General features: G+C 36.8%; 1 protein-coding gene and 1 pseudogene across 1 annotated transcript; both read right to left on the minus strand.

Moving 5' to 3' along the window:
• LOC113052811 (sorting nexin-2-like) overlaps positions 1-6,003 on the minus strand; it is a 15,357-nt pseudogene extending 9,354 nt beyond the window's left edge.
• A 1,942-nt stretch (positions 6,004-7,945) lies between these two features.
• On the minus strand, positions 7,946-12,094 carry LOC113052668 (phospholipid phosphatase 1-like). Its single transcript, XM_026217064.1, has 6 exons — positions 11,764-12,094; positions 10,251-10,402; positions 9,877-10,148; positions 9,666-9,723; positions 8,754-8,930; positions 7,946-8,673 (listed from the first exon to the last, which is right to left on the minus strand). Exons 1-6 carry the CDS (start codon positions 11,873-11,875, stop codon positions 8,554-8,556), a joined length of 891 nt encoding a protein of 296 aa, XP_026072849.1. The 5' UTR covers positions 11,876-12,094; the 3' UTR covers positions 7,946-8,553.
• Positions 12,095-13,038: the final 944 nt, after the last annotated feature.

The following is a 13,038-nucleotide window of genomic DNA, read 5'->3' on the forward strand; positions in this document are numbered from 1 at the left end:
GCTAATCAAAGCCAAACTGAGTACTATGAAGTCACTGAATACAGACGTACCAGTCTGTTCCTTCAGCAAGGTAGCGTGGCTGCTGGGGCACAGGCGGTGGGGGGGAAATGTGGATGGATGGTGGGTATTCATATGGCGGCCGCAATGTCTGCGGATGGGGAAGGGTTCGGTCTGGAGCATGCCTGCTAGGAAAATGGTTAGAGCCTGAGTCAGCTGGATAAACCTGATTATAAAATATATCGGAAAAAACAAATATTGATTACTGGATTACGAGATGTCTCAATAAGACATGGAAGATGAGTTAAGCAAGACACTACAGGTGAATAGAGTTAAAAATGTAACTAACAGTATCACCGTATTTCCCCAGTTGATTGAATTCCTTAAGAATTGCAAATATTTTTTGAATTGCAAGTTTTATCTTTAAAAATGCATGAATTTGCAAACGTTTCCAGAACAGAAGTCTGAACATTTGATAAAGTCTGGCTCAAAAGGCTTGTTTGATTTTTTTGTTGACACATTAGAGTTCAAATTTTTAAAGAGGGGATTTGGATTTTCATAAAATCAATCATAAAACAGTCAAGGTTAAAGTTGCTCAGATTTCAGATTGAAATAAATAAGGTGAATGACAACTGAGCAAACCCCTCAGTCAATAAGAGTCAATTCAAGTCAAATCACCTTTATTTATATAGCGCTTTATACAAACCAAATTGTGTCAAAGCAACTGAACAACATTAATTAGGAATGACGGTTAAAGGCAGTTCATCTTTGGATTCAGTGATGCCATCATCCAGCTCAGTTCAGTTTAAATAATATATTTAAATAGTATCTAGATGGAAGCAGGGTTGCCAGGTTTTCACAAGAAAAAAACCCCACCCAAATGCTACTCGAAACCATTCCAATGGCGTTACGGAGGGGTAAAACATGTTTTTGGTAGGGTTCCCTTGGTAAAATTTGCATTCCAGGAGCTAAATATTACGTTATTGGTGTCATTTAAACCAGTGGACATAAATAACCAGAAGCATCAATTTTAAATTAACCCGATTCTGTGGGAAAGCCTCAAATCTGGAAACACAGGATAGGAATAAAACTGTAAAATTGAGTCTATGTAAGTGCTACTGAAGAGGACGAAAACAAACTCACATTCTTTGAAGAGTGCAAGAAAATGAACACTCAAATAATGTTTATTAAAAAAAAAAACATTATGAAAAGCCAAATAACCCAAATTCTCATATCTTGCCATAATAACGTAAATTTGTAAGGAACCTACACATTAAGTTCTGTAAATCTTCATCTTTATGAACAACAATTTTTCCTGCATCCCTCCACCTCCCCATCTCCCCATCTCCACCTCTTTTTCTGTTATTCTCCCTCTACGCTCCCTCTTGAAATATGATTGATTATGAGTTTAACACAGCGTCATACCTGGGCTGTGGAAGTATCCTCCTGTGCTGGGCCTCCAGGATCTGCTGCTGGATGAGGTATTGCTGGTGTAAAGCCTGAGGTAGGAAGGGCGGTGGTGGGATGTCCTGGAACGGTGGAGCTGGTATGTGGTTGATGGGTGGATGTAACGCCGCGGCTGGCTGGTGCGCAGGGCCGAGATGATGGCTCATTCCTGTCTGAGATTGTCCTGGATGGGGCATTGGGAAATCAACAGGGATCTGGGCCTGGGGCCCTACGTGGAAATGCCGGCAAGAGGTAGCATGACTGTGCTGATGCCTGTTAAAATGAGATCCTGCAACAACAATGACATCAAAGTGAATTATGAATGGGGATTAAACCGCTGCTGGAGGCTGGCCTTCCTCCTCTCCTGAACTTCCAGAAGAAATCAATCATCAGCAGTGGGGTGTGATGGCAAATAAAGGGTGAAGGTGAGCGAGTTGTGCTTGAACACCGTGTTAATATTTTGGTTTGGGAGGCTATTTTCGCAGTTTAGTGTTTAGAATTGAGAACTAAATTTACAATTGGATATATAGGACAGACAGTATGAACAGGTAAATTATCTCAGACTTGCAACTAGCTCAAGTCTCTCACATTTTGTGGTTCAGTTTTGTCCAATTTAGTTTGTTTTTCTTATACTTCTATCCAAACACTTCGTCTCTCTACAATACAATTCCCCTATTTTTTAATCTTAAACAGTCATATTTCCAATGGAATGATGTGCAAGTCTAGTTGGCAAGGCATACATCAACTGGCTTTGAATCATGTGGACAATTGCATAAATATTTAACTAGTCTTAACAACCAACTAGCATTTAGTCTGGCCAGTTTTACATTTCGGGTTCAAATTTGACAAGTCTAGATTTAGTATAGTTTAAGTCCATTTTCGGTCATCAGATGATCAAAAAAGATATTGGAGAAACATCTTGTAAAACTAATCTTAAATGTTTATGCAACAGGACACTGAACTTTTTAGGTGGTCAGTTCATTGCAGAATACGGTACTTGGTTTCCAACTGGTTCCCGAATCAATAAAGCACAAACCTAAAAACAAAGATTACATTGGTAATGTTACGAAGCGCTTAAACAAATATAGACCTAAACGTAGAGATGGTAGAACATCCTGATGGATAACATGACATGTTTCTAATGATCAGAACCATCACCAACTTTTCTTGTCAGGCTACTTTGTGAGTGAGTCGTCCAATGCAATTAGCTGTTGGGGAAATAATCATGCATATATCAGCAGAAGTGTCTCCTCACCTCGGCACAACAGATGTGAAAGCTGTACATTAATTTAGCGACTACTGAAAGCAGACTGCGTGATGCGTTCCTGGATAGCTGAAGGAATCCACAGCGGCTTTAGATTCTCAGCCAAATGAGTAGTAAAGGTCTGGGTTTATACCAAAGATGCTGTTTTATTTCATTTTTTGTGAGCTGTTAGCCTGTCACACCTTATCAAGAAAGGGATTTGCGTTTTCTAATGACAGGATTTTGGATACGTCTGTGGGAACTATTTTCCAAAGCAATATCCATGTGCTGGCAAAACAAAATCTCAAAGTCAATGACATCTCAACGGACGTGAAGTAGGACATCTTCCTGAATCAACATCCTCTGTTGGTTCTAGAACAACAATCATATTCCAAACCTCATCCGTCGCCCACTCCTGAAATGACTTAAGGGTTAAGAGTACTGTCAAAGCGTATAATTCTGAAATATGATTGGCTGATAGGAATGTTTTTCTAGGACTGACTCTTGATCCTTGGGAACATGTTATTGTGACTTATCCAAGTGGGATTATTATCTCTTCAACTCTAAGCCTTCATAGAAGCAAAATGACATCAGACGCGTCAGACATCACAGGAACCCAAGGCTTTTGCTGGGGCCGGGGCAAGACATGTAAAGCTGACATGTGAACATTAATGTATAGAGCAACAATTACACTCCATAAAAAGTCCTGGCATTTCTGGAATGAACCTAATTTCTATTGCACAAGACTACTTTTATATTAAACAGGCTACATAGAATTAAATGTCCTTATTTCAGAAGCGCTACTTATATTTCACTGGATTAATAACATAAGACTTTGAGACCGAGTTTGTCCAGTTGTGATGGAGTTATCGGCTGGCTACTCACAATATGACAAATAAATGAGGAAATGAATCAATGCACCATTTTATGGGTTTATATTATTCATTTTGAGAAGGAAATATCAAAGTTATGTCAATAGAAATGGGGAGAAAATGAGACACAAAAGCAGAATTATCCATCTCTCCACTCTAGAATGAAGGAATCGAAAACACTTAAAACCTAAATCACCAGATGAAATCATGTATAATGTGTCATCATCACAGAGAAATGGGACGTGGCTATTGCTCGTTAGTGAGAAAAGATTCAATCACAGAGATGAAATGTGTGGATATATCTGGACACACCACAGAGAAAGGCCACGTTTACATTGCATCCGGATCATTTACTTTGAGAAGACTTAAAGGTGCAGCGTTAAAACCATGATTGGCAATGGATCTAGTAGAATCTCATTCAAATTATGGACGTCTACGGTTATCTTGAACGCACACTGCACCTTTAAGTGCCTCAGTGATGAGCGTAAATGACCACAGATCAACTCATTGAGATCTCATGATGAAAAAAGCGAGGAAATCCGGTCACAGCAGAGGGAGGTGGGTGGTGGGGGAGACAATAAATGGAAATCAGCAAGAAGCACACTGGAGGTTAGGAAAAATACTATATTCTTTATTGAAAAATATTAGTGTATGTGGATTTGTGTCATAATAATAAGTTCATGCAACAAATAAAACAACATTGACCGATAGCAAGGCCCACCATGCTCAGTACAGGGTTAACAGAACAAAAGCAACATCCAATGAGCAGATGCATCGGCTACAGCACGTTACAGTACAGCAGGGTACATCTTTACTACAGAAAGATTACATTGGAGTCTATTCAATGTAGAATTAAAATAATATGAATAATGTGATTCATGCATTGACGTCTATTACCAGAACAAAAGGTAAAGAAACCACAACCAAACAATAGACATTTGCATTGCTCTAATAGAGGATCTCAGTAGCAGTGCAGGAAATCAACATCCCTGCCAAATGGATGGCATTTTGGACGCAATTTGGATTCAATGCAATTGTAGCCAATCGTTAGTTAGTTGGCGAGTTGCTTCATTGGGTGTTTTTTTTTTTTTTTTTGGCTTTTGCTCAAAACATGATTGTGAATGATCGTGTAAAATCAGAAGGGCAATGAATGAAGCACACGTTATGTAGGTGACAGCTAAAGCTTTTTGGGATCATCAGAGCACAAAATGCATCCATTTTACAGGAATTTACATTCATGTTGACTACAAAAGCTGGATGGGACATACATAAGTCACTCTTCTAGAGCTACTGATGTGTGTTAAACTACAGCACTTGACATACAGACAGCTCTAAATGTGTTAGCTCTGGTTTTAGTGTGTGTTTGTTCTCAGGAAGGGAGCAGATCTGAGATGTTTGTCGTCTTCTGATGGAAATAGGAAATGAGGAGGGATCAGAACACAGATGATCATTAAAACACAATGATCTGATAATGCAGAATGTAGATTCAGCCTCCATAGACTATGAGACAGGAGATAAGAACAGAAATAAAGCACATGAAATCAAACTATGAGACAGGAGATCAGAAACAGAAATCAAAAAAGCTTCATGGAATCAGTGATGGAGGTAAAGTTAGCAGCTCAACTTAAAACTAGTTTCCTCATTAGACGAACAACACGCAGGTGTGGATGATTAAGCGGAGTTTCAAAAATAACACATTAGCTTTTGTTTGATGAACTGCAGATTCTGAGGCTGACACAAACCTACCCAAAACACTTATTTTATTCGTAAATGTACTACAAGAGCATTAAAAGACTGTAGTTAATAACTGAAGCTATGTATTTTTGTTTTATTTGCTGTCCGTTAAGCTCAGGCCTGAATTAGCATATTTAGCTTTCTAAAGGTAAAACCAAACTTCACAAACCTTTAAAATCACATTCAGCGATCAAATACACGATTAAACGAATCGACAATCTATCAAATAATCAAAATGTACATTATATAAGAAAATTATTGATTTGAAAATGAAATCTGACGCAGAAAGCGTCCTTCGAATGGCTAGCAAACAGACTAACATCAGATCAGAGTCAAACCTCACCGATTCGCTTAAAAAAATCTAAATAGCATGTTTTTGTTTAATATCTCCTAAGTAAGGACCTACAGCAGCATATAGATCAGTCGTGTGGTTTATCGATCATGCATTAAACACGCAAAGGCCCTTAAGATGTGATCTGATCGTGTAATAATACGATATAAATACCTCTATTTCTCACAGAGCCAAAGACAGGAAGAACCAGATATCCGACATGAACTAACACCATCCTTCAAATCTTCTGCTTGATGAATACAGATTGTAAACGGAGGAATAAATAATGTACATTCAGCGGGATCATATGCAGTCAGTCACCGCGAGGACAAAGAACAGCGGCGCTCCATTGAATCGATTCTTCTTCATGATTCGTTCGAACCGAGTCGTCAAGCATGTGTACCTGTGAGGTAGGACCTAGGTTCGATTCGAACGATCCGTCCGAGCGAACCGAATGAATCAAACTCACAATGCTTGAAACCAGCAGACATATTCTGACCACTATAGTCGCCAAAGCGAACAAAATGATTATGATTAGTTATATATCAATAACTACACCACAGTTGGTCTGGCAGAGCTTTAATTGCAAAAATATTTTACAGTACCATGTTTTATTGGTTCACACTAGCACAGCTGCCAGTGAATTAAAAATAAAACAGCACATAAAAAAAACATATAAAAAAGTTGCATTTAAAGCTATTAAAAACATAAACAAAAATGATTCAAGTGCTTGGACATTTACAGCTTGAGGTCTTACCATTTGCATTAAAAATAATAAAAATGAAAAAAAAAGTAACACTATGAATTCTATTTTCATTTAAAAAAAAACATTTGCATTAAAAACAATAAAAATACAAATTATTAAAATAAACACAAAATGAGTTGAATTCAATGCAATTGAAAAACTTTGGATGTTCATATTTCGGTCCACAACTACTTTCCTTTTTATTATGACAATTTGACAAACACACAAAAGAAAGCAACTGTAAACCATAGAAATAAAGGGTTTACAGTCAAGTGTACGATTCATTGGTTGATATAGTCTTCTTTAACATTTAAAAACAACCTAGCTGAAATAAGACGTGTACTTGGTTACTGCATTAATATTATCATATAGAAATGTTGGATTGCTTGATGGCTAGGGTTGCATACGCTCTTAAAAATAAAACTTACAGGAGGGTGTTTTCACAGCAATGCCATAGAAGAACCATTATTTTGTCAGTGGACCATCTTTTCTTACTGTGAAAAACTTTTAATAATCTAAAGAACCTCTTTATACTATAATGTAATGGAAAGGGTCCCATAGAAGTTAAAGGTTGCTCAGAATCTAATAAACACAGAGTAGGAACATTTAGTTGTATAAATAACACTACAAGGTCTGTAAGGAAAGACAATTTTTTTTACACTGCCACATTCAGAGCAATAACTAATATAACTTCAACCAAGTCTCTGCCTTTCTCACACAGAACAACCTCCTTGACAGCAACCAATCTGGCTTCAGAAGTGGACATTCAACTGAGAATCTGAAGCCCTAAGACTGGCAAGAGCGGGATCCAAATCTTCAATACTTAACTTGCTCCTGTCAACCCTACTGACAAAGGACATCTCAGGAACCGCACTCCAGTGGTTTGAGTCTCACCTATCAGATAGATCCTTCAAAGTACCTTGGAGTGGTGATGTGTCCAAGTCGCAACATCTAACTATGGGGTGCCTCAGGGCTCAGTTCTTGGACCACTTCTCTTCTCGGTTTACATGGCATCATTAGGTTCTGTCATTCAGAAACATGGCTTTTCATACCACTGCTATGCTGATGACACTCAACTCTACCTCTCATTTCATCCTGATGATCCGACGGTAGCTATTCGCATCTCAGCTTGTCTAACAGACATTTCTTCCTGGATGATTGACCATCACCTTCAACTCAACCTTGCCAAGACAGAACTGCTTGTGATTCCAGCAAACCCATCGTTCCATCACAATTTCACCATCAAGTTAGGCACATCAATCATAACTCCTTCAAAAACAGCTAGAAGCCTTGGAGTTATGATTGATGATCAGCTGACTTTCTCAGACCACATTGATAAAACTGTCCGATCCTGCAGATTTGCTTTATTCAACATCAAGAAGATCAAGCCCTTTCTTTCGGATCATGCTGCACAACTCCTTGTTCAAGCTCTTGTTGTGTCCAGGATGGACTATTGCAATGCTCTCGTGGCAGGTCTTCCAGCCAATTCTATCAAACCTTTACAATTAATTGTAAAAACGCGGCAGCAAGATTCAGTTTTAATGAGCTGAAAAGAATACATGTCACACCTCTGTTTATCAATTTGCACTGGCTACCAATAACTGCTCGCATTAAATTCAAGGCATTAATGTTTGAAGAATCAACAAAAAACACATCTCTTCCACCTGTTTTTGACCCTCTAACTTCAGCACTCTCTATTCTAATCCTCCTATTTATTCACCAACACCTTGTTTTCTTAAATAGCTTTTTGCATTCTATCGGTTTTATTTTTTTATACAATTAATAAAAGTAAAAAAGGCCTCTAACACTAACTCGATCTATTATTTACCTATTCTATCCTTTTATTTATTTTTTAGTTTTCTTTTTATTTATAATATGACTCAATTACGCTAACCAAGACTTGTTATAGCACTAGTATATCATTGCTTTTATTTATTAAAGCATCTGCTTAACGACTAAATATAAATGTAATGTATATGCAGCCACTGCAGTGTGAATATTGTTGCACTGCCACTGTATTTATCATGATGACATTTTAATCTTCTCTACTGCTGTGCATTATGAAAAATGATCTTTTGCGCAGTAATATTATAAAATTGAAGTGAATCAGTTGTGGAAAGGATTGCATGTTACTGTAAAAATGAAAAATCCACAGCGATTCCTTCCAAATCCAGTGCGTTCTGTGTTAGTCTGTGCTGCCGTAGTGGTTCGGCGGATCTGACGTCTCCTGCTGACTCGTGTGTGAGATCTCATCGTCTTTATCTGACGTGCGTTTGGCGCTGATTAGATCCGATACAAAGAACACCTGCGTTGAGAGAGAGAGAGCAAGAGAGAGAAGTGTGTTGGTTACAGCATGCAACACATATATTAAAGAGCCTCACTTACAGTAAACAGTGCCACAGCGGCTCCCTGAACGAATCCAGTGAGAACGTCACTCCAGTGGTGTTTATAATCAGAGACGCGCGACAGACCCACGTAAAGAGACACGGCGATGAAAGAGAACTGCAGAGTCGGACGAACCAGTCGAGCCCAACTTGCTCTCATTCTAGAGTGAATATACAACTGTAAAGAAAAACATATTAGCATGGAATATCTATGTACAGTCTGTACATAGTGTGTTTTGAATGTACTGAGCATTGATAAGGTTTATCTAAATGCATATGATGAAGGCAAGACACTACAGGCGAATAGGGTAAAAAATATTAAATAATAGATATCACTATTCCTCTCCAGTTCATTAATATTCAAATGAGGCATCATCTAATTAAATATGCATCATTTTGAATTCATTACCAGCACTGAAAATTTGATAAATAGTCCAGTTTAAAATAATAGTTTGATTTTATCGTCATATTAGAGTGAAAGGTTTTTCGATTTCTCCATTTATCACCTTATTAATTTAGAAAATACTGTCACCAGATCGAGAACACACACATTTTCATGAGGTAAAATTTTGTATAAATCTGTGTGAGTGAAATATAAACAACCCTTTAGAATACAGAAAGGAATAAAACTGTAAAATCTGGTGTTTGTAATCCTTAAGTATCGAAATCTAAAGACATAAATTGATAAAGTGCAATAAAATAAAGACTTAAATGTGTGTTTTGGATGTTTTCTCTTGTTTCACTTGCTTGAAATAAGACATTTTAGTTGTTGGTTTCATTACAATGGACTTTTAGCTAGATTTATTTCTTAAGTTTGTGACATTAGTGCATAAAAAAAATACAATGATTTTGCCTGTAGTATCTCACCTTAAATTGAATGAAACACATGAAACATATTCATAAAAAGACTTACCGCGAGGAACAGCATACAGTACATGGAGAATGATGAGTGACCAGAATAAAAGGAAAGTCTGGCAGAAAAAGATTGTCTGTCATAATTAGCAAATACGTGTTCTTTTCTAAATCAAACAATGCATCTGCAGATTCAATGCAAAAGTGTTAGTGCATGACTCGAGGTCATCTGAGTTTAGGAACGCATGCGTTGCATTGTTTTGCACTCTCACCGGCCTTCATTGATGATGACTGGATCTCCTGTGCATGTGAAGTTCTCAATATAACCCGGTTTACAGTCAATGAGGCTCCAGTCTGGTTTACACACGGTCAGAAAGTGCGGTCGCAGACGGCCGATGGTGTATTTGGCGATATCAGTCAGAGACTGACTCAACGCCGCTCCAAACACGAATGATCCTACGGCCTTGTACACACATGCAATATACTCATAACTGAAAGAAGCTCTGGACCGCAGATATATCGAAAAACACTCTCCAAAGATTATCTGTGGTGAAGAGAAAACAAAATGCATGACATTTTGACCAACTCAAACAGGAAACCAAGCTCTAGAGAAGAGTACTGGTTAAGAAAGCAAGCGAACACTTACTGTCAACAGCGCGAATGGAATCATTATCCCCATCAGTAACTGGTAGGATATGGTATCTTCTTTAAAGGGGTACCTGATGGAGTCATCGCTGCAAAAAAAGCCTCTTTTGAACGGCGTGTGCTGAATATTCAGTATCGCAAATGGAAGTCCAGCTGCGACAAAGACAGAAACCACACAAATGAAGATGCACAGGCCTGTTTATATCACTGACATGGGGTTTATAAGAAGTGTTTTCTGCTCTGATCGGTCTCAAAAGAGAACAAATGAATCTTTAAAGTTTTGTTCTGATCTGATAGTGTCAATGCGGTTAAACTGATGATGTTACTTAATGTCTTTTGGTCAGTTGTTGAAGACCTGAGGGTAGTGTTTCAGCGCTTTAGGAACAGATGGTGATGTGTACGTTTTGTTAGTTGTGTGCAGTATGTTGTTAGAGATGTGCACATTCTGCTGATGGTAAATAATCAAATCACTATTTAATTAAATCAACTGTTCAACAATAGCGATATTCTGTCATTCATATACATCGCATTATTCCAGAGAATTCCTTACTGTGACCTTTAAATCAATTAGCAATCACAGTCTCTCCGCTGAAGAACGTCCTCATACTAAAAACATTACACGCATTTTTCTATAATGCACATAATATAGAGCTTACAGAGAGCTTGAGCATCTGGAATATGTTTCATGTATAGTAGGCTTACTATAAGTACTTTGAACATTTATGATTGTGTGAAGAAAACAAGATAAGAAGTCTTGTTTTCTAATAAACTGATTGAAATTATTAAAGCAAGAACGAAAAATCAACCTAATTCAACATAGGCTATCTATTGTTTTTAAATGTTTGGTATTATTTTATTTATTTATTTGCAGTGCATGCAAAATTTTAATGCCATGACTCTGTGAATTTTATCTTTTAAGGCCTTCATTTCTGGAATGGTGAATTAATACATTTTATGTAGAAACCCTTAACGCCTGCAAAATATAATTTAGCTATACTTCATTCGTGGAACAATTATTTTGTTTTTCATAACATTGAAAGAACTTTCATGTTCTCATAATGTTTCCACAAATTATAAAATGAAACGTTCCCTTAATGTTCTTTCTAACGTTCGCATAACCAATTTTTTTTTTTCCAAGTGAAAACTTTTCTGAGAACATTCAAAAATGACGTTTTCATAATTGTATGCAAAACGTTCTCAGAACGCTTTTGTTCTGAATGTGTAAACACAACTTATCTGTGAAAAATTACTTACTTTTATCTCACCTCTTAAGAGAAACTAAATAACTTTATCTCGATACAAGCTCGTACTTTTGTTTTCCTGAGCAATAATGAAATGTGCAGTGTTGAGTATGGATGTGCGTCTGTAACGGATATGAATGTTTCATCGATGCGCGCTACATTGTGACATTCAGATCCATAAGAATCTCAAGCAGTAACAATAATAACGCAGATTTAATCAACCAAACCACCAGCTGCACAGAGGCCAGACTGTGAATGTGAATGAAGTCTTACCGAGCAGCAAACAGCTCACATCCACACAAACCCCGAAGATTCCTTGAGTCTCGAACATTCTCAGTTCCGAAAACACACTTCTGGAGTCTTTGGACAACTTACAGTTGAGCATTTATTAACATATGACAAAACAACGCGGCTTATTAGGTAGAACGCATTAGTTAAACTGCCGATAATCTGGTCATCGAGCGAAGAAACACCCGGCTGCTTCTCCAGACACCTTTCTGTTATCTTCGTTATGGACGAACGCGAATCGTATGAGTTTTAAGGCGATGGTCCGACGTTCGTCACCGTTAGATCTCCGGTTACTGCATGTAAAGCATGATGGTGAGGTCAATCCCTCCGTCTGTCAATCATCAACAGGCTCCGCCCACCGTTTCCTCTTCCTCGCTAGAGTCACTGATGCCTCAAAAAGAGCATTCTCATTTCTATTTCATAACATTCAAAATACAGTTTAAAATACTAAATACACAAGTCATATTTATTTATAGCCATTTACACAAGGCAGATTATTTTAAAGGAGTATAATAAACGGGAAAATAACAGTAGTTAAATGGTTTATAGATTTAAATTTCATTCGATTTTTTCTATTACAAGATTGAAATATCGGTTGGTTTGGTTTGATTAAGAGATTTAAATATTGGTCCTTTTATCCCAATAATAGATTTAAATAATGGTCGGTGGTGTTTTAATTAAGAGATTTAGATATAGTTGTAGAAAAAATAGAGACTTAAATATCACTCAATTTTGTTTGATTAAGAAATTTAAATATTGGTTGTTTTGTTCATTTAATAAATTTAAATTTCATTTGGTTTTATTCAATAAAGAAATGTAAATATCGGTCTATTTTGTTTAATTAGCAATTTAAATATTGGTTGTTTTGTTCTAGTTTGAAATATCAGCCAGTTTTGTTCGATGAAAATACTTAAATATCAGTCAGTTTTGTTTAAGAGATTTTAATATTGGTTGGTTTTGTTTAAGAGATTTAAATATCGGTCGTTTTGTTTGATTAAGATATTTAAATATTGTTTTTTTTTTGTTTTAGTTTCAGACTGAAATATCAGCCGGTTTTGTTCTATAAAAATACTTAAATGTCTGTCAGTTTTGTTTAAGAGATTTAAATATCGGTTTGTTTTGTTTAAGAGATGTAATAGGTCAGTTTTGTTTCGATTAAGAGATTTAAAAATAATTTGGTTTTGTTCGATTAAAAGGTATAAAAGTTGGTCAGTTTTGTTCTAGTAAGAGATTTAAATATAAGTCAGTTTTTGTTTTATT

Source organism: Carassius auratus, chromosome 33 (genome assembly GCF_003368295.1).
Source record: "Carassius auratus strain Wakin chromosome 33, ASM336829v1, whole genome shotgun sequence".
Lineage (NCBI taxonomy): Eukaryota > Metazoa > Chordata > Actinopteri > Cypriniformes > Cyprinidae > Carassius > Carassius auratus.